This window comes from Acomys russatus, chromosome 13, assembly GCF_903995435.1.
Source record: "Acomys russatus chromosome 13, mAcoRus1.1, whole genome shotgun sequence".
NCBI classification, from domain to species: domain Eukaryota; kingdom Metazoa; phylum Chordata; class Mammalia; order Rodentia; family Muridae; genus Acomys; species Acomys russatus.
The window spans coordinates 12,912,536-12,932,332 of NC_067149.1; the positions used below are offsets into that span (position 1 = coordinate 12,912,536).

The following is a 19,797-nucleotide window of genomic DNA, read 5'->3' on the forward strand; positions in this document are numbered from 1 at the left end:
GATTTCCTAAGATGAGGGCTACTTCTTCTCACAGCTGTGATACCATGTTAATGTCAGCTGATGTCACATGGATAAACTTGATAGGTGGAACCTACAGCTTATATCATCCTATGAACTGACCAAGAAATGCTTTGCAAAACGGCGTCCTCTCCTCCCTCAGAACCAGATCCAGTCCAGAGTCCCACACTGAAATTTGAGTCATATTTCTTTAGTTCTCTAGTTTGTTTGTTTTTAAGTTTTGTTTGTTTGGTTTTTAGAGAATCTCATTGACCCAGGATGGCCTCCAACTTGCAATGTAGCTGGGGGTTACTTTGAGGCCCCAGTCCTCCTATCCTCCTGGCCTCTATCACCCAAGTGTTGGTATTCTGGGTGTGGACCATCAAGATCTTCTATCTTCCTCCCCCTCCTCTTCTTCTTCTTCCTCTTCCTCCTCCTCCTCTTCTTCTTCTTCCTCTTCCTCCCATTTTATTTGTCCAAAGTATTTTTTCTTCTGTCCTTCTGTCTTTACATGAGCTTTGGTGAAGGTCGTGGTGCAGCACCAGCAGGTCTAGACCCGTGGTGGGCGTGCTCCGTTCTTCCTGGCTTCACGGCCTCAGGGGATCGATTCCTGACCACCCAGCTATGCATGGCACAGCTCACGCAGTAATGCAGCTTGACACAGAGCTTGGGAAAGATGTCCCTGACAGCAGCGGCCTCTACACTGTTCTGGCCGATGAACTTAAAGGCCTTGTCCTTGGGCACGCACTGTGCGCTGCTCATACAGAGAATTGGCTGCACGTGGCCGTGGCCCTTTTTAGCATGACCATTGTTTCTCCTTTTTTTTTTGGTCATCTTGGAGCCAAGACCCAAAAGAGCGATCTTACTTTTCTTTAATCCCACCGTCCTTATCTTTTATGACAATTTATGTTGATGTAAAACATTTTAAAATAAGATATATGTATGTTGTATGTGTGTGGGCGCTTGTCTATATATTTATCTCTGTGCCATCCGTGGGCCTGATGCCCACAGAGGCAGAAGAGGGCGTAAGTAACGCTGGCACTGGCATTACCGATGGCTGTGAGCCTCGGGTGGGTGCCTGGAGTTAAACCTGATCTCTATCTCTCCTTCTTTGGAAGTCAGTCAATGTTTTCCCAGGATTAGATCACCGCAATGCTGCTGAGGTGCTGTGTTTGTCTTAGGCTCTGGGGACACAGGTGTCTCTCTGGGTATGTGGCTCTCCATGGCCTGGCTTGGTGCTGATTTCCTGCTGTGTTTTGCTGTGTATTCTTCCTCTTGGAGTTAAAGCTATGTTCTGGGACCATGGAAATGATCGCCAGCACTCCTTCCACCCACCCCCCCCCCCCCCCCCCCCCCCAGCCTCCCTCCCCAGTCCCCTGGGAACTCTTCTATGCAGGCGGCTGAGGTCACAGTGGAAAGCCAGTCCTGAGCACCACACACTGATCCCATGGGCACACTGCGCTTTGTCCAGTGGGGCTTTCCCCGGAGCTCACCCTGGCTCTGGTCCTTTGGTTTCTTGTCTCATCTTTACCATGGAGGACATTCTGGAAGGGGAAGAAGCCATTCCTTGGCTGGGCTGTTCTGCTGACGTCTCCCCCTGCTAGGCCACAGTCCCCCTGTGTCAGGAGGGCTGGTGTAAATCTGAGGCTAATTTTGGGTATTAATCCTTAGGCACGTTTCAGCTTGTTCCTTGAGACAGGGTCTTTCACTGACCTGGGCACCCTCATATGGGCTGCATCGGCTGTCCATCGAGCTGCACCACTCTGGCACTGGGGAGTGCTGTCATGCTTGGTTTCTTACACAGATCCTGAGGATCAAATGCAGTTCCTTATGTCTGAGCAGCAATCACTTTACCGACTGAGCCATCTTCCCAGCCTAGCCCGCACGCTCGGACTTTTGGCATTCAGCCTCCCGCCCGCCCCCCAGCCCAGAGGCCAGACCTAACAGGAGCCTCAAAGCCATTTGCGGCCAGTTGAGAGTGTGCGGAGGGCAGTGAAAGGGCAAGTAGGGTGGGGGAAACGGAAGCAGTCTTTACCCTGCTAGCTGTGCTCCAGGGCATGGCCTGCCTGCTGGGGATTTTCCTTTGTTGTCTCTAGGGACTGGCTACTCTGGGAGGGTCAGTGTCTTCAGGTCAACAAGGCCCAGGATGTTGGAGCATCAGGAATACAGCAAAGCACCAGGCATGCATGCGGGGCTTGTACCTGCGATACCAGCACCGAGGGGGCTGAACTCATGACGCATGAGTTCAAGGGCCATTTGCGTTATGTGATAAGACCTTATCTCAAATAAGCAAAGCAAAGCAAAATCACCAGAAAACAAAAGCATGAATGAGGAATGCAGCTTGGGACTAAATGTTTTGTTTTGAGCCGAAGCAGACCAAATTAATGAGCTGTATGTACCCGTCCCACGACTGACATATAATACACTTTTGCAGGGTCCAGTGTGATCGTTTGTATATACAGTATTCTCTGACCACACTGGGGCGATGAACAGTGCCATCTCCGTATCACGCCTTTGTATTTGGAGCCCTCAAGCCCCTCTCTTCTAGAGCTCTTACTGTGCTATGGACACTAGGGTATATTGCATCCATTTGTGTTTAAGTACCTACTATCCTGCTTGCCACCTCTCCCCCTTCCCCCCTCCCCCTTCCCCCCCCCCCTTCCCCCCTCCCCCCCTTCCCCCCCATCCCCATCATATTACTATTAATCACTTTTATACATTCCAGCCAATTTTTTTTTTTTTTTTTTTTTTTTTTGGTAACAGGGTCTCATGTAGACCAGACTGGCCTCAAAATCACTGTGTATAGCCAAGGATGACCTTGAATTCCAAATTCCCCTTCCTCAATTTCCCAAGTGATGAAATTATGGGTCGCTACCACCATATCTACTTTATATGGTGCTTGAGATCAAACCTAGGGCTTCTAGCATGCTAGGCAAGTGCTTTACCCTCTGAGCCTCTCCTCAGCCCCATAATCAGCTTAAAAATTATTTTAGCTGTGTGAGTATTTTGCTTGCATGTGTATAATATGCACTGCATACGTACAAAGCCTATAAAGACTAAAAGAGGGCGCCACAGCCTCTGCAACTGGAGTTATGGACAGTTGTTAACCACCACGTGGGGGCTGAGAACCGAACCTAGGTCTTCTACAAAAGCACAAAGCGTTCTTAACTGCCGACTCATCTCTCCAGCCTCCCACTGTCGACTATTTGAGCACCCACATATGAGAGGAGATATGCAAAATTTGTCTGCATCTATTTCATTTAATGTAGCTCTCCCTACTTGCATCCGTTTTGCTAACGTGGCCAGTTATTCATTTTCATGGCTGAGTAACATTTTATTGCTATCCCAGATTGTATATATGTATATATGATGTTTAATTATCCATTCACCTATGGATGGGCACCTAAGTGGATTCCACCCTTAGCTGTTGTAAACAGGTACATGCAAGTGTGTCCCTCTTTTTTTTTTTTTTTTTCTTTCGAGACAGGGTCTCTCTGTGTAGCCTTGCCTGTCCTGGACTCGCTTTGTAGACCAGGCTGGCCTTGAACTCACAGCCATCCACCTGCCTCTGCCTCCTGAGTGCTGGGATTAAAGCATGCCCGACTTTTTTTTTGCAGGGGGAGGGTGGCATTCCAGAGCTCTTCTTGCTCAACTACAAAGCTAGCGTCCGGGTTTCCCTTTTCTCATGCAGTGGGTAGTATGTTCTAACTCTTTTATGGGCTTTGCTTTTGCACCTGACCATGGGTCTTGAGAACTTTCCGTAGAGATGCATTATTTTATAGCAAGATTTTGTAGCGCAGCTGCACTATGCAGCATCTGCACAGTCTTGGGTGGTGGACGGCGCTCTTATGCTTTGTTCTTACAAACAACAATGTAGTAAGACGCAATGTTCTTCAGCCAAATTGTTTCCATTTTTTATATTTCATTAGCATAAGCAGGCACCGCCCCCTCAGGTCCCGCCTTCACACATACTGCTCAAGCCTTGGGTGTGCAAGCCCCCACTCTCTTACAGGGCACCGATTGTCATGGGTGAATTAGGGAATCAACTCCTTTTTCCCGTGGCGGGGGAGCTTTGTGTCCTGCCAATCTGCAGCTGCTCCCCGCTGCTCTGCCCATTCTTATCTTCTGCTTCTCTGGGACGTCAGAGTCTCTTTCAGCCCCCACGCATTTGTCCCCACATTCTAGCAGCTCTGAAACAATAGGGCAAGAGAAGTGAGCAGAGGGGGAAGCTAGGAAGGCCTGTGGTGTTAGGTGGGGCGAGGCCCACTGGGTTGCTTCTGACCTCGTAGGCTCTGCACATACCCTGCTGCCTCCCACATCCCTGGTCCCTCCTTGATGCACTGGACTCTTGATGACGCCACAGGGCACCTGCCAGATTGGTTGGAGCTTGGCAGACAGCTGGCCCTAAGCTTGTACTTCAGGGTCTCTCTTCAGGTGAGACAGATCAGGGTTTGGGCCCTGAGTAAAGTCTCAAGGGAAGGAAATTTAGGGAGGGGCTTCAATGCTCTCTTTCCTATGCATTATGCAAAGGAAATACGGAATGGGTGAATCCATGGCTTTCACCCCAGACCTCATTAACCCAGCTCAATAAACCTCTGCCACCTGCCCCTCCTTCCTGAGCCATGGTCCCTCATCACTCACACATATGGGAGGCTCTGTCTCTCTGACTCTTCCAAACTTGTCACCACAGCCTTTCCCTTGGGTCTTTGTTCAGGTAGCCTCCAGACTTTCTTCGTTGGGATATAGGACAACCTAGCACCTTGGAAGGACTGGCCCTAGCACCTACGGAGGCGCCAAGGCCACGTTCAGCTGCCCCCAAAGAGGTATCAGGGAGGAAATAACAGCCATTCCTAGCCAGCTCTGGGGGCAGCCGGAAGGGTTAGGGCTGGCAGAGGTGGAGCCGGGACTTCCTTCTGCATTTCCTGCCATTGTTTCTCACCCCACTTCCGGGAATTCTCCCTGCCTGTCTGGGAGGGCTCTGCCAGCAAGCCAGGCTCAGGTGGCTCACCTTTACTCTGGGCCTCAGAGGTCAGGTCTCCTAAGACCAGCTTTCAGCCACACTAAGCTATTTAGACTCTGTCTGTTGTTTTTCTTCTGCTGTTAGGCCCCATCCTTCCGTTGCCAACGCCAGAAGCCTCAGTTGTAGACACTGCCCACATCTGCCCACATCTGGAAAGTCACTGGGGTGGGCTGCTTGTCTACTTACTTCATCAAGTCACCTCTGGTCTGCTGCCCAGGATCCCTCAAAGAACAGAGTGCTTCTGAACCCTTACATCACAGGGACTCCTGTTTGGGCACACTCTGGTCACCATACTGGGGACAAGCGCTGCTCCCACGATGGTCCTTAGGCTACACCCACCGAAAGCCCTTGCTTGGGAACTATAGTGCAAAGCTTCCTGCAGACGCCAGGGGATAGATTGCCCACATTCTAGAAAGCTTGACCTTCGTGGGAGTTTAGAGTCCTGGAATGCCTCCTTTACATGCTTTCTTTAAAGAAATAAATGCAAAGCCAGCTGTGGCAATGCACGTCTTTAATGCCAGAACTTGGGAGGCTGAGGCGGGCAGATCTCTGTGCATTTGAGGCCAACCTGGTCTACAGAGTGAGTTCCAGGGCAGCCAGGACTACACAGTGAAACCCTGTCTCAAAAAACCAAAATAAAGAGACTTGTAAGAGAAGGGCTGGGGCCCTGGCTCAGAGGTAAAAGCATGTGCTGTGTAAGTGAGGACCCAAGTTCAAATCCTCAGCACCCATGTAAAGGCTGGGTGCTTATTTTGAGCATCTGTGATCCCAGCATTCCCACAGGGACACAGAGGGAGAGGCAAGAGAATTCCCAGGAGCATGAAGGACAGTTGGCATGAAGTATGGAGCAGAAAAACAATGAAGAGACCTTGCCTCAAATGTGTGGGAGGGGAGGACCAACAACACCCTGTCCTTTGAATGCAACACATATGTACACACATACACACCCACAAGCATGCACCCATACACACAAATAGAAACACACAAAATACACATGAACAAAATTCACACATACTCATTAACACATACATACAAATAAACATGTACACATAAACACACACTTAAACACATACACAAACAAACATGCAAATATACAAACGTACACACAAGCACACACTTAAACACACACACACACACACACAGTGTTTATTGTCTTTCTAACAAGGATAACTGTAATGTGATTGAGACCCGCCTGCCCCAAGAGGGCCCAAATACATGTATTTTACTGCCATGGAATTTAGTAATTATTTATTTACACAAGTTTATACATTATTTAGTCATTTTAAAATAATTAATTAATTTTACCGTGTATGTGTGGAGGATGAGCATGCCCATGTGTGCATATATGTGTGGAGCCTGGACGTCAATTGTGGTGTCATTTTCAGGAGGAACACTGCATTCTAGAAATCTTTAAAACGTACAGATTCCTCTGTAGATCTTTTCCCTCTTCCATGTAGAAAACCTGAACCTGTTAAGTAATATTTCCCCCTTTCCTCCCTCCCAGCTCCTGGTAACCAGCGTTCTAATTTCTGTTCTTATGAATCTGACTAGGCTCTTTATGTGCGAGAGGTCAGATGGCATTTATCCTTCTGTGTCTTCAATATTAATCCCTTTTAATATTTTTGCACAGTCCTGGGGATTGAACCTAGTAGCCTCACAGATGCAAGGCAAGTGCTCTACCACAGAGCTCCAGCCCAGCTGTCCCAAGCCTTGTCCCAGGAGAAATGTCAGGAATTCCTTAATAATGAATAATATTCTCCATGTATGTATATTTCATTCTGTTTGTCTACCAAGCGGCTTGGTTGCTCCTATCTTTTATTTATTTATTTTAACATTTATTTTTAAGTTTTATTTGTTGTATACTTTGCTTGCATTCATGTTTGTGTACCGATTCCATGCCTGGACCCTCAGAGGCCAGAAGAGGGCACTGGACACTCTGGAGCCGTAGTTTCAGACAGTTGTAAACCTCTGTGTGGGTACTTGGAATTGAACTCAGGTCCTCTGGAAGAGCAACCAGGGCTCTTAGTCGCTGAGCCATCCATCTCTCAAGCTTTTCACCATCTTTGACCTTTTAAAGACAATGTCTCGTGTATTCCAGGCTCGTGGTCTCTGCTCTCTCTTATCTACCTAAGTGTTTTCTTCAAGAGTCTGGTTTCCCTAGGATGGTACCCTGGAAACCATTTTACATGGGTACATGGCACTCATGGGTACCGTGGGTACGGGGAAAGCCCTAGAGTAGTCCCAGCGGACTGGCCACCCTGGGTAGATGGGTTCTCCCTGGGCTGTGGGGGAGGTGGGAGAAGAGGCAGGCCCATTAGGCCAGGTCTCACCACTGGCCTTCTTTGTCTTCTCAGGTTCCTGGGGGAAGCCAAGATCCCACTCCAGGAGGTCCTTGCCACCCCCAGCCTGTCTGCCAGCTTCAACGCACCTCTTCTGGACACCAAGCAGCAACCCACAGGGGTAAATACCCGGACTCCTTTGCCCATAGCCAGCTTCTGTCTGAGGCCACCTGGACCCTTCCCTGTGCCTTATGTCAGGGGCCAGCTCCTGAAAAGCCAAGCCTGGCTCTCCTTGACTGTAGCTTAGGTTGCCAGAAGAGATTCACAGTCGCGATCTGCAGGGCTCAGTGAAGCCCTCTGCACCCCAACTCTAGCCCACACGGTCACCTCCTGTCCTGTGTTCTAGTCAGCCTTGACTGGCTTCCTTTGTCTGTCTGGCAGACTGCCCTTCTTCATTGCCAACCCCATTCTCCAGATGGGGAATATCTGAGTCATCTGGGTCACAGATCACCAGGGGAGGGAGGGAGGGAGGCAGACAGCTCCCCCTGTCCACCTGGAGCCAGGCAGGACCCCTTCCTTTTCCTCTCTTGTTTGTCTAGCCCCTCCCCCAGCTTTCCCATGTTCTCCTGGTCCACACAGCCCCTTCCCTGTCCTCCTTGCTGGCCTCCTGTTATTTTTAGTGGTCTAAATATATACCCTGCAGGGTTCTTGCATCCTGTTCACTAGAATTTTGGGTCTGCCTACATGACAGGATGCACAGGGCCACTGCTGAGATCGGGATGTACTTCGTTCCGGTGAAGCTGTGGACTGTTAGCCTTCATAGACTCTCTCTCTCTCTCTCTCTCTCCTCTCCCTCCTCTCACTCCTCTCTCCCTCCTCCTCTCTCCTCTCTCCTCCTCTCGCTCTCTTCGCTCGCTCTCTCCTCTCCTCTCTCTCTCTGAGTGTGTGTGTGTGTGTGTGTGTGTGTATGCGCGCGCACGCGCACGCGCACGCGCCTCTGACTGGTTGGAAGAGTCAAGAAGAGATTAATTTGGGTTAGCCTGAATGGGACCACAATGGGTCCTTTCATTGAGAAAAGAGAGCAGCTGGGGCTCCAAGTGACCAGGTGTGTAAATGGGGATGCGACCCCCCATTCACCTTTAGAATCTTTTTTTTCTCCGGGGTGGGGGGGGTGGGGTAGGGGTTGTTGTTTTTGTGTTTGGTTAGACAGTGTTTTTCTGTGTAGCCTTGGCTGTCCTGGACTCACTTTGTAGACTAGGCTGGCCTCGAACTCACAGAGATCAGCCTGTCTCTGCCTACCGAGTGCTGGGATTACAGGTGTGCACAACGATGCCTGGCTCATTTTAGGAGTCTTAGGGAGGAAGATTGCAGAATGGGATGCTAGTCCCTGTGTTCCTGGACTTGCTCCTAAGGCGTCCTAGGCCAAGGATACCGGTTGCTTCCTTGATGTGATGTAATTCCCAGCCGCAAACCACCTGCCCCAGATAATGTCACTCCTTGTGGAATTCCGTTTTGCCTTGGACAGTGCTCAATGGTGGCTCTTTTGCTTTAGTGTAGTGTCTTCTGAGATGGTCTCAGTCATCTCCGGAGTCACCTCTTGCCTCCCTTGGAGCTCTGCAGCCAGCTATCACTACGCTAGTCTAAGAGGCTTCCAGAGGCTTTTGAAGCTGGCTCTTCTGGGACCCTGAGGAAACTCCCAGCTGGCTGTGCAGCCTGGGACACCAGAGGATCTGCAGACATCAAGCTTTCTGTGGAGAGCAGCCCTTTGAGTCAGGGGACCTATTTGATGCTTTCCGATTACCCCTCAGGTTGGAACTGCCTCCTCCCCACAGCCTTCAACCAAAAGGTCTTACCTCCCTGACAAGACGTCTGTATTTCTCCGCTCCATTCTCTGGCATCTATGACACAGATGTTTTCTGTACTTGTTCCTTCCAAACTCATCTTGCTCTGGGATGGAATCTTTCAGCCTGGTTTTTGTGTATTGCCTGCATTCCCTGCCCTTGCTCTGGCTTTCGTATTTTGTCTACGCTTCGTACTCACTAGCTGAGAACCTTCTGCCTCCTCTCCATTGGCCTGAGACCCCAGGCTTCCTGTGGAGCTTGACAATCCTTCACCAATAATGGCTCCAAGATGAATACATGAGTGTCAGGATGTGGTGAACGGGAGAGGGGGGCTGGGCCCCACAGCTAAGTCTGCTCAGAGGTGGGGAGAGGTGAGGAGTGGCAGGGAGAGGTGAGGAGCCCTCTTTGCTGCCTGGAATGCAGTCGTCACCTCTTGGAGAAGGTCCAGGAACAGACTGCCATCCCACCGTGGTCCTGATGCAGCACTGGCAGGCAGAAAGAACCTCTGAACTAGGGTTTCCTGCTAGGACTCCTGCTGCTTGGCCTTTTGCTCCTGGGAGCATCCCCAATGTCTCTTAGCACCTTTAGCCTTCATATAGGTGCACACTATATATATATATTTTTTAAATGAATGACTAAATTAATGGAAGAATGGACAAGCCAAGTAGTCAGGCAGGGGCTGTCATTCCCTGTTGTCAGATGTGGCCAGGACTGCACTGGCCCAAACAGGCACCCCTCTCAGGCATGCCCCCAAAGGGCCTTGGGCTCAGTTTAATTCTCTGTTGCTACCATCTTGCAGTTCCAGACAATTGGTTCGTTTGGGTTTTGTTTTGTTTTCTGTTTTTTTTTTTTTCTGAGACAGAGTTTTTCTATGTAGCCTGGACTGTCCTGGATTCCCTTTGTAGACCAGGCTGGCCTCAAACTCACAGTGATCCACCTGCCTCTGCCTCTCGAGTGCTGGGATTAAAGGTGTGCGCCACCACACCCACCTCATTTATTTCATTTTGTACCAGGCCTGAACCTGGAGCCAGTGTCGTGGGTGTAGGCTTTATTTATCTCTACGGAGTTCAGTTCCTGTGGCACTAGCATCACCACCACTTTCTTATCCCACCCCCACCAGCAGGGTCTCTCTGTATAGCCCTGGCTGACCCGGAACTCAATATGGAGATCAGGCTGGCCTTGAACTCAAAGAACGTGGCCTGCTTCTGCCTCCTGAGTGATGGGATTAAAGAGGGCGATCAAGGCAAGCACAGGATACAGGGCAACATAATAAGAGATTCTGTCAGAGACAGTGGGGGAAGAGAGAAGCTTCCAAAAGTAGTCCAAAGCACTCAATGTCCCCAGGCACCTGAAACCATGTTATCACCTCCTAGCTATCACCATGGATGCCAGAGTGTGTGTGTGTGTGTGTGTGTGTGTGTGTGTGCGTGTGTTTAGTTATTACTTTCTCCTATGTGACCCTAGCATCATTTTAAAGGGATGGAAGCAATGTCAATATAGGCTTACCTCAGCCCATAGACCTCCTCCTGGAGGCTTATCAGGTGTGTGTGTGTGTGTGTGTGTGTGTGTGTGTGGTGTGTTGTATGTACCTGTTCGTATGTATCTGCATGCATCGATGGAGGCCAGAGGCTGAGGTTGAAATATCTCCCCCCTTCACGCCCCACCTGGTATTTTGAGGCAGAGTCTCTCACTGAGCCTGGTGATCACAGATGTGGCTGGCTGACTAACCAGAGGGTTTGCCTGTCTACATGTCACCAATAGTATGGCTATCTAGGCATGTGCCACCATGCCTGGCTTATGTAATACTGGGGATTAAACCCAATGCTTCATGCATGCTATTGGGACCCGGGCCCTAGTCCCCTGGAAGAACTGGCAAGGGCTCTTAATCCCTGAGCTATTTCTCCAGCTTCTTCTTGTCCTTTGGTTGTGTTTCTGTAATTTATTGAGACTTTCCTGGAGCAAAGAGATGCTTCTAGACATATCTTGTACAGTTAGTGAATTCTCCAAATAGCCCAATTTGGCTTTTGTTGAATTAGGGGAAAGATAACCAGCTGTGAAATACCCAGGTGCCCAAGCTCACCCAAGTGGTTCTTCAGCTGTAGGAGGGAGGGCATTGGGGCCTGAGGAGTTGCTTCAGGTTAAATTACCAGCTGACCCATATTAACACTCACTGCTCAAGTGGCGACACCTGGTGGTAGCTTCCAAACATACAGGGTTACAGCAAAGCCTTGACAGGGAGATTAATAGGGTGCCAGTTACCCCTCGGCCTCCTTCCTCAGTGTTCTGAGCCTGAACTGTTGCCTGTCCTGCCTTTGTTAGTCTGTTTCCCCCCCTCCCTGGTCCCCAGTCTGAAGGATGCAAGCCTGAGATCTGGATACAGTGGGGCCTGGCAGCTTCTCAGCCACAGGGCAGGGTTTGACCCAGGAGTCTGGGTATCTACCTCACTACCGATGCTCTGCTATGATGTCCAGTCACTCAGATGAAGAGTATGTTAGTACACTCTTGTAAAGGATTTGCCAAAACCATGGCAAATGCTTGCAAACGCCAAGCCAGCTGCTTGTCTAAAAGAGGGAGGTGGAGGGGTTGGAGAGAGATGGCTCCAGAGTGGCTAAGAGCACTGTCTGCTCGTCCAGGGTACCTGGGTTCAATTCCCAGCACCCACATGGCAGCTCACAACTATCCATAACTCCAGTTCCAGGGCTTCCAGTGTGCTCTTCTGGCCTCTGTGGGTACTGAACACACACACGCGCGCGCGCACGCGCGCACACACACACACACACACACACACACACACATGCAGCTGTACATATAAAATAAAAGTGACTAAATCTTAGAAAGAGGAAATTGTATCCACATGGGAGGGAGGCTGGAAGGACTCCCACAACTCCTGTTACATAGGTTTTCCTCCTGGGGCTGTCTTAGTTTCTTTTCCTGGTGCCGTAACAAAAATGCTCTGAGGGTGAGAGGGTTTATTTGAGCTCACAGTTAAAGATGCAGTCTCTCATGGCAAGGACGTCAAGGCAACAGGAGTGTGAAGCTGCTGGTCACACCAAATCCACAACTAGGAGGCTGGGATGGATGACTATTGGGCTCAGCTAATTTTTTTTCTTGGACCCAATTTTATTGAATGGAGGAGCCATTTACTTTCAGCATGTGTTTTTGCATCTGAATTAACCTAATCAACAAATCCCCGCCCCCCACAGGCCTGCTTAAGGCTTGTGTCCTAGATGATGCCGTCGCAAGAGGTTCTGTGCTTTCTTAAATAGAGCTCTTGTTATTTGGGTGTGGGATGGGGAGGGAGGTGAGAGATACATTCTTCTATGTACAGGCTGGGCTTGAACTCCTTAAGTAGCTGAAGACGGCCTTGAATTCTTGGTTCTCCAGGTCCACCTCCCAAGTCCTGGAATTTCAGGTGTCTACTCCCACACCTGCTTTTACTTAAGTTTTTTGTTTTTTGTTTTTTGTACACAGAGACAGGGTTTCTCTGTGTAGCCTTGGCTGTCCTGGACTCACCTCAAACTCACAGCGATCTGCTTGCCTCTGCCTCCCAAGTGCTGGGATTGCCACCGTGCTTTTCCACAAAGGCTTCTTCTGGCTCTGGGATAGACTCAGCCAGGTCTCTAATGGCTTCTAGGCAGGAGGCCCCGAGCCTCTGGTTTCTCCTGGGCTCCCAGCCGCCTCTCTGGAAAATGGAATTGCCAGGGAGGAGGTGACCCCAGGCAGCCTTCCCTGCTCCCCTGAGAAGCGTCATCTCTCTCCTTGTCTGAGGATGTGGTAGGGGCAGGGCTTCCAGGAGAGAAGAGGGTTAGGGGAGCTGCACCCACAGGTGTCTCAAGTGTGAGCTGCAGCTGGAGCAGAACGTACGTGGGGTGGGGGCTCGGTGGTGAGCAGAAAAGTCGAGGAGCTTCTTCCCAGAGCTGGGCAAATCCTGTAGGAGAGGTGGGATCCCTCACTCAATTTCAAACTCATGAGACCTGTTGCCATGGCAACCCTCTTCTTACAAGTGAGGAAACTGAGCCTCAGTGAGGTTACAGCAACTTGTCCAGTGTCACATGCCTCCTGAATGGGGGAACCAGACCCAAGATGATGCATCCATAACTGCTTGGCTGTGCTTACAGGCTGTAAGCACACTTCATCTCCTCCCTGGATGGCATCACTCCAGCCTCTGGAAGCCCTGACTTTGGAGAGGGATAGGGGCCTAGAAAGGATGCTGAAGGGAGGATGTTGTTTCTCCTTTATATTTACCTGTTGCTAACTCATCTCTCCTAGGCCTCTCTGGTCCTGCAGGTGTCCTACACGCCACCCCCTGGAGCTGTTCCCTTGTTCCCACCACCCGCTTCTCTGGCACCCTCCCCGACGCTGCCTGACATGGACCTGGTTGCTGGTGAGGAACCCACTCACCGCCTGAGAGGGCAAGGTCCCCAGAAAGACAGCCAGCATGTCTCCTCAATCCTGGGGTTAGGAGATGGCTACTATGGAGACAGGCTATAGGAGGGTGGAAAAGAAGAAACAGGAAATGGGTCCCTAAAGAGGCTCCTCAAATCCAAGATGTCTGGGAAAGGCAGGGTCCAGCCTGTACTCTCCGCTGCCCAGCTCTGGCAAGAAGTGTGACCTGAGACCTAGCGCTTCCCTGCAGCAGTGATACAATGTAACTATACAATGTAATTAAAGAGCTACTCACCCCACCTCCACCCCCACCCCACAAAGAGCCTTGAGCCAAAGTGAAGGAACAGGAGTTTCCATCTTGCCTTTGACACTGAGTAGTTGTGCGGCTTTGGGCTGGTCATTCTGGGTACAGGGATGCTCAAACGAGAAGTGAGAGTCAGCCATGTTCTGTGCCTGCCTCCAGTCTCTGCTGGGCTTGTTAAGTAAATGTGCAGGCCAAGAAGGTGGTGCCCCGGAAGAGCTAGCCTGACTGCTGGGCAGTCTGGTAGGAAGCAGCTTGAGACAGGACAGTGCATTTGCTTAAGGGGACGATTCTAGAGTTTATCTTCTGGTGAAAGTGGTGGCAGGGTGGCACCGGGGGGGGGGGGGCGGTGTGGGGGAGCAGAAGCAAGTCATAAAAGCTTGAGAAGCCTTTGCCCTCCCTGGGTAAACCTAAGCCTGTTTTGTTGGACAGCCCTGTGTGGGTTTCTGGGGAGACGGGAGGCAGAGGGAAGTCTTAGTCTATCCAAGCCTGGAGATCACTAGGCTTAGGATGCTGAACTGGAGAGAGAAATAGTTGGGCTAGGCTCAGAGAGGAAAAGAACTGTTTCTGGGGGTGGAAGTGGGGGTGGGGTGAGGATGGGGATGGAGGACAGAGGTCCCCAGATGCTCTGAGTGTGACCAACTCTGCCTCATTGGCAATGAGAAGGGCCAGCCATTTCTGAGCATGGTGCTCAGGCTGGCTGGGTGGGTGGGTGGTGAGGGTGGGGATTCGGAAGGATGGGCTTTGCTCATCCCAGCTCCTTCCTGCCCCTCCCCCCTTGGGCTATGCCCTGCTGCATGCCAGGTGGGGGACAGAGCCGGGCTGAGACTTGGTCCCTGCTCAGTGACAGCACCATGGACACACGATACTCTGGGAAGACCTGGCCAGCCCCCACGGGTGAGACTCAACCAGATCCCACCACCTGTAACAGTCTCACCTGGCGAGGTGTCTAAAAGGGCCTGATCTCAGGGCCGGGGTGGGTGAGTGAGGGCCATCCTGTCATCTTCCTGCTGACTAACTGACTACTGACTCTTTTCAAGGGCCACCTGTGGCAGCTGCTCTTCCTTGACTTCATCCATCTTGGGGACAGGAGGGCAGGCTTAGGGTGCGGTACCAGAACATGCATGCTCTTTGGTCCTCCCTCCGAGGGACATGGTGCTCATGAGGGGCCTGTATCCCCACAGACACAGGAGGGGAGGAAGACATCGAGGACCAGGGGCTGACTGGAGATGAAGCCGAGCCGTTCCTGGATCAGAGTGGTGCTGTAGGCCCGGTGGGACCGACCACACCCAAGAAGCCACCTTCCCACCCTCCTCCACATCACCCAGGGGCTAAAAGGAAGAGAAGCTCAGCCCCGCCCAGGAAGCTGCTGTCTGACAAGTCACAGGACTTTCAGGTGACAGTGGGGGCCTCTGTGGTCCCTGTCTTCTTTAGTTCCTCAGCGGTTAGTAGTGTTCTGTGCCTGGCTGGGTTGTCTAGTCTCTGGGCAACGTACTGGAATTCCAGAGGCCTCCCATGAAGACGTTAGGCTGCCCTGGACCCTGGCAGCTGACCTGGGAGTATGTATTTTGGGGGGGTCAAAGCATACCTCTGCCAAGTCCCAAGGAGTTTGATGTATGGACAAAGGATGAAGGAGTTAGCCTGTCTCCTTTGTTTTGGTAGCTGGGCTTTGTCCTAGGGCTGGCTGGCTCCCTGCTCTTCAGGGAGTGCATGCACCAGTGGCTCCAGTCGCATCAGCAGTATCAGTGTCCTCTGAGCTTTTCCAAAAAATCAGTGATTATTTGTTTGTTTATTTGTTTATTTATTTATTCTGTGTGTTAAGGGAAAGCATACAGGTGCCACTGTGACCTCCACTGGAGGTCAGAGGAAAACTTGTGGGAGTTGGTCTGTCCCTGTGGATCCTGGATTTTCAGACTTGGCAGCAAGTGCCTTTTCCCATGGAGTCATCTCGCAGGCCCACTGTTTAAAAATTTAAAAAAAATTACATTTATATTCATATATGATGTGTCTGTGTGTATGCACTTATGTGTGCCACAGCACGTGTGTGGAGACTGGAGGATGACTTTCTGCTCATTCTCTTCTGTCCTCTTGTTGGTCCTGTTTTGAGACAGCGTCTCCTGTTACTCAGGCTGGCCTCTAACCCTGTATAGCTGCAGATGATACTGAGCTGATCCCCCAGCTCTGCTTCCAAAGTGGCGGGATTAGGCCTGGATGGCTCTCATGCCTGGCCAAGGTCCTTAGAAATGTAGACCTCTGTCCCTACTCAGAGGTGCTGAGTCAGGTGCCTGAGGCTGAGGATCTGTGTCCAGCAGTGGAGGAAGAAAGACTACTCCAAGTTTGAGGCCAGCCTGGGCTACATAGTGAGTACCAGGCCAGTCTAGCTACAGAGTGACCTATTTAGAAAAATAACAACAGCAGGGTGTGTATTAATAGGGTCTCCGATGATGATGTCTGTTCTAAAGGAAGGCAGGGCTGGCTTTGTCCTTCTCCCTGAAGGTGGTATGCAGGTGACCCAGCTCTTCTGGGAAGCTCTGGAATTTTCTAGATGCAAGGGGGAGCTGGGTAGGAAATTGGTTGTTTTTTTTTTTGTTTTTTTTTTTTTTTAATTTATTTATTATTATGTACACAGTGCTCTGCTTGCATGTACTCCTGCAAGCCAGAAGAGGGCGCCCTATCACATTACAGATGGTTATGAGCCACCGTGTGGTTGCTGGGAATTGAACTCAGGACCTTTGGAAGAGCAGCCGGCGCTCTTAACCACTGAGCCATCTCTCCAGCCCGGAAATTGGTTGTTTTTGAAAGCACTCTTTCTAGTATCTTTTGGTAATTCTTTCTGAAGTTGTCAGTGAGCTGGTCCTGAGGTTTCTGCCTCCTGAGGCCAAGCAATGGCTTCCTTTCTCACTTCTTTTTGCTTAATCCCTTCTCCTGGCTTTCAGATTAGAGTCCAGGTGATAGAGGGACGCCGGTTGCCTGGGGTGAACATCAAGCCTGTGGTCAAGGTCACAGCTGCTGGGCAGACCAAGCGGACTCGTATCCAGAAGGGAAATAGCCCACTCTTCAATGAGGTGAGCGACCCCGGGCACCAGGCATGGAAAGCCCTTGAGAATGACTCTCAGGAGAGCAGATTGCAGGGCATGCATCCAAGAGTGCCGTCCTGTGGTACCAACCTTGAGTGTGTGAGCCAAGACCAGTGTAGATGATCACAGATCTGGAGAGCCCTGTTCCCCACAATCCCAGAATCCTTGTCCTGGAAACGCTAGCCTCTGTGAGACAGAGATGGAACAGCCAGGCCTGTTAGATCCCTATACCTTGGCACTGGGCTGCTGAGCTCCACCAGGCTCCTCAACTCAGGCTTGAACATTAGTGGGTGGCCACGTCCCTCTGCATAGCCCGAGGGTCAGAGACACCTGATTCTTTTTCTCTTCCCCATCAACAGACTCTTTTCTTCAATGTATTTGACTCTCCCTCAGAGCTGTTTGATGAGCCCATCTTCATCACGGTAGGCCTCAGGGGTTCTTCACGGGCTCTGGGTATGCACGGCAGCCGGCAACGGTGTGATGTGATATCCACAGACGTGTTGCCGTTGTGCCTGTAAGCCTGTGTATGTATGTGCGTGAGAGAGATGGTTGAAGAGCATTCCCCTGAGTGAGTGAAAGATTCACAGAAGCTCTGCCAGTGGCAGAAAAATGCCCAGGTGCCTTATTAGAGGCCCGAAGAGCCTGGCTTTTGGCTTGGTTTCTCTGTGCTGTGGCCTCAGATTCCTGCATGCTGCTGGGAAGGGATGTGCGCTAACTGTACGGGTCCACCCCGGCTGTGTGCCCATGTGGGTCTGCACATGCGCCGTGATTTCCCTGTGGGTTTGTCCCTTCATTTGTGAGGTGGGGATCACGCTGGCACGGTCAGGGTTCTGAGAGCTGAGACATGGCTCAACACCATCTCTGGGATGGAGATAGTGCCAGCTGCTGCCTCTTATTGTCTGGGAGAGACCCGGCCAGAACTCTCACAGGAAGATGATCTTTCCTTGCAGGTGGTGGACTCACGCTCCCTTAGGACAGATGCCCTCCTTGGCGAGTTCCGGGTAATTGTTCCTTAACTTGGAAGCAGCTGGTTCTCACTTCCCCTTCAGGGGCAGGCTGTGCTGGGAGAACGTAGTATCAACCCAGCTTCCTAAAAACCCCATAAAAATATCCCAACTCACAAAACCGTTCACCAGAGGTGGAGAAGTAAAACACGTAGTATTTTGTTTCAGTCAGAGTTCTCATCTTGTAGTTCAGACTGGCCTCAAACTTATGGTGCTCCTGCCACCTCAGCCTCCAGGAAGTGCAGAGGAGCGAGCCACCATGTCCGGCCTCACTTTTTATTATTGAATATGCAAGTCTACCAGGAGGGGGATGTGTGTCATAGGCAGTCTCTGGGACTGGAAAGACAGAAGGAAGTCAGGTGGGTGGAGCCCACATACCCCATCACCTCAGCCCAGTGTCCCTCCTAGGCTCCTGTGGTAATTGCCGTGGCCATGTAAGTCTGTGTTGTTTTCTTTTTATTCACAGAAAAAAAACCAAAACTTTGGCCTCTATGACAGGTTGCTTGGCTCTCTGGAGCTTGGTACCCTCTGAGGTCAGGCTCCCACATGTCTCTGGGTTCTTGAATGGCACCCCACAGCTGGAGAAAGTGCTTATACATTTCCATTTTTCCGAGGTCAGGGTGTGACAGAAAGAGAGGGAGTAAACATACCTTCATCTCCACCAGAGTGGATTAACCGCCCCCATTTTAAGCCCCCACCCCCATCCCTGCACCCTGGAAGGGAAGCAACCCTGACTCACTTTTGGCTATCTTGCATGTCTTAGTTACTTTTTTTTACTGCTGTGATAAGACATCATGACCAAGGCAACTAATTTGGGACTCACAGTTCCAGAGGGCTGGTCCATGACCATCATGGGGGGGAGCATGGCAGCAGACAAGGTCGGCGTGGTGCTGGGGCAGTCGCTGAGAACTTACATCTGATTCACAAGCATGAGACAGAGAGCGCTAATATGGAATGGCCCGGGCTTTTGAAACCTCAAATCCCACCTCCAGTGACACACCTCCTCCAACAAAGCCACACCTCCTAATCCTTCCCAAACGGTTCCAACAACTGGGGACCAAGTATTCAAACATATGCGCCTATGGGGCCATTCTTGTTCAGAGCACCGTATCATATGATGTGGCGCTCTCCTCCCCGATCCCCAGCTTCCCTGTGGGTCTGGAGTGGAGTTCTGAAATGCACCCAGGTCAGGAAGCCTGCTCTAGCCTGCTTACTTTTCCCAAAGGCCAGAAGTGGACAATGGATAGTCCACTTCTAAAGTACTGAGTCCTGGAGACTCCAGGGTGGCTTTAACAGACCTTACAGACTGTAAAATTGGGGTAGGAGAGATGGCTCAGTGCTTAAGAGCACTTGCTGCTCTTGCAGAAGACCCAGGTTTAGTTCCCAGCATCAACATGGCAGCTCACCACCATCCATAAAGTTCCAGGGGATCTGATACCTTCTTCTGAGCTCCTCAGGCATAAGGCAAATATGTGGTGCACAGGCAGACATGAAGCAAAACACACATACACATATATTAAAAACAAATAAATCTTTAAAATATATTAAATGGCATTATGTGGCTATCCATCCAACTCAACTCCTTGGATAGATTTCTTAGTCTGTTAAAGACTTATTTGTTTTATGTATATGGGTGTTTTGCTTCTGTGTAGGCAGTGTTTTACTTCTTTATATGTCTGTTTTGTTTTGCATTTATTTATTTATTTTAGCAGTGGAAGCAAGGCATTTATCGGGGGATGAAGAAACACACACAAGCTGGCATACAGAGAAAGCAATCCTCTGCAAAGTAGAGGAGGGGACTCAGGAAACCAAAACTCCATTGTTTGATTGTGTCTTATCTCTGTTTCAGATGGATGTGGGCACCGTGTACAGAGAGCCCCGTGAGTTCTTCT

General features: G+C 50.5%; 2 protein-coding genes across 2 annotated transcripts in view; one reads left to right on the forward strand and one right to left on the reverse strand.

Moving 5' to 3' along the window:
• Window positions 1–19,797, forward strand: part of Dysf (dysferlin) — a 205,008-nt gene that overhangs the window by 43,070 nt on the left and 142,141 nt on the right. The window contains exons 4-11 of the mRNA XM_051154820.1: window positions 7,372–7,477; window positions 13,407–13,521; window positions 14,629–14,721; window positions 15,009–15,220; window positions 16,761–16,889; window positions 17,261–17,323; window positions 17,852–17,902; window positions 19,755–19,785. Coding sequence (XP_051010777.1) covers window positions 7,372–7,477; window positions 13,407–13,521; window positions 14,629–14,721; window positions 15,009–15,220; window positions 16,761–16,889; window positions 17,261–17,323; window positions 17,852–17,902; window positions 19,755–19,785 — 800 coding nt within the window. The remainder of the gene's footprint in view (window positions 1–7,371; window positions 7,478–13,406; window positions 13,522–14,628; window positions 14,722–15,008; window positions 15,221–16,760; window positions 16,890–17,260; window positions 17,324–17,851; window positions 17,903–19,754; window positions 19,786–19,797) is intronic.
• Window positions 505–831, reverse strand: LOC127197095 (40S ribosomal protein S26-like). Its single transcript, XM_051154819.1, has one exon. It carries the CDS (start codon window positions 829–831, stop codon window positions 505–507), a length of 327 nt encoding a protein of 108 aa, XP_051010776.1.

Excerpts from the sequence above, each read along its gene's own strand:
- LOC127197095 (XM_051154819.1), bottom strand. The coding sequence starts at position 831 with ATGACCAAAAAAAAAAGGAGAAACAATGGTCATGCTAAAAAGGGCCAC.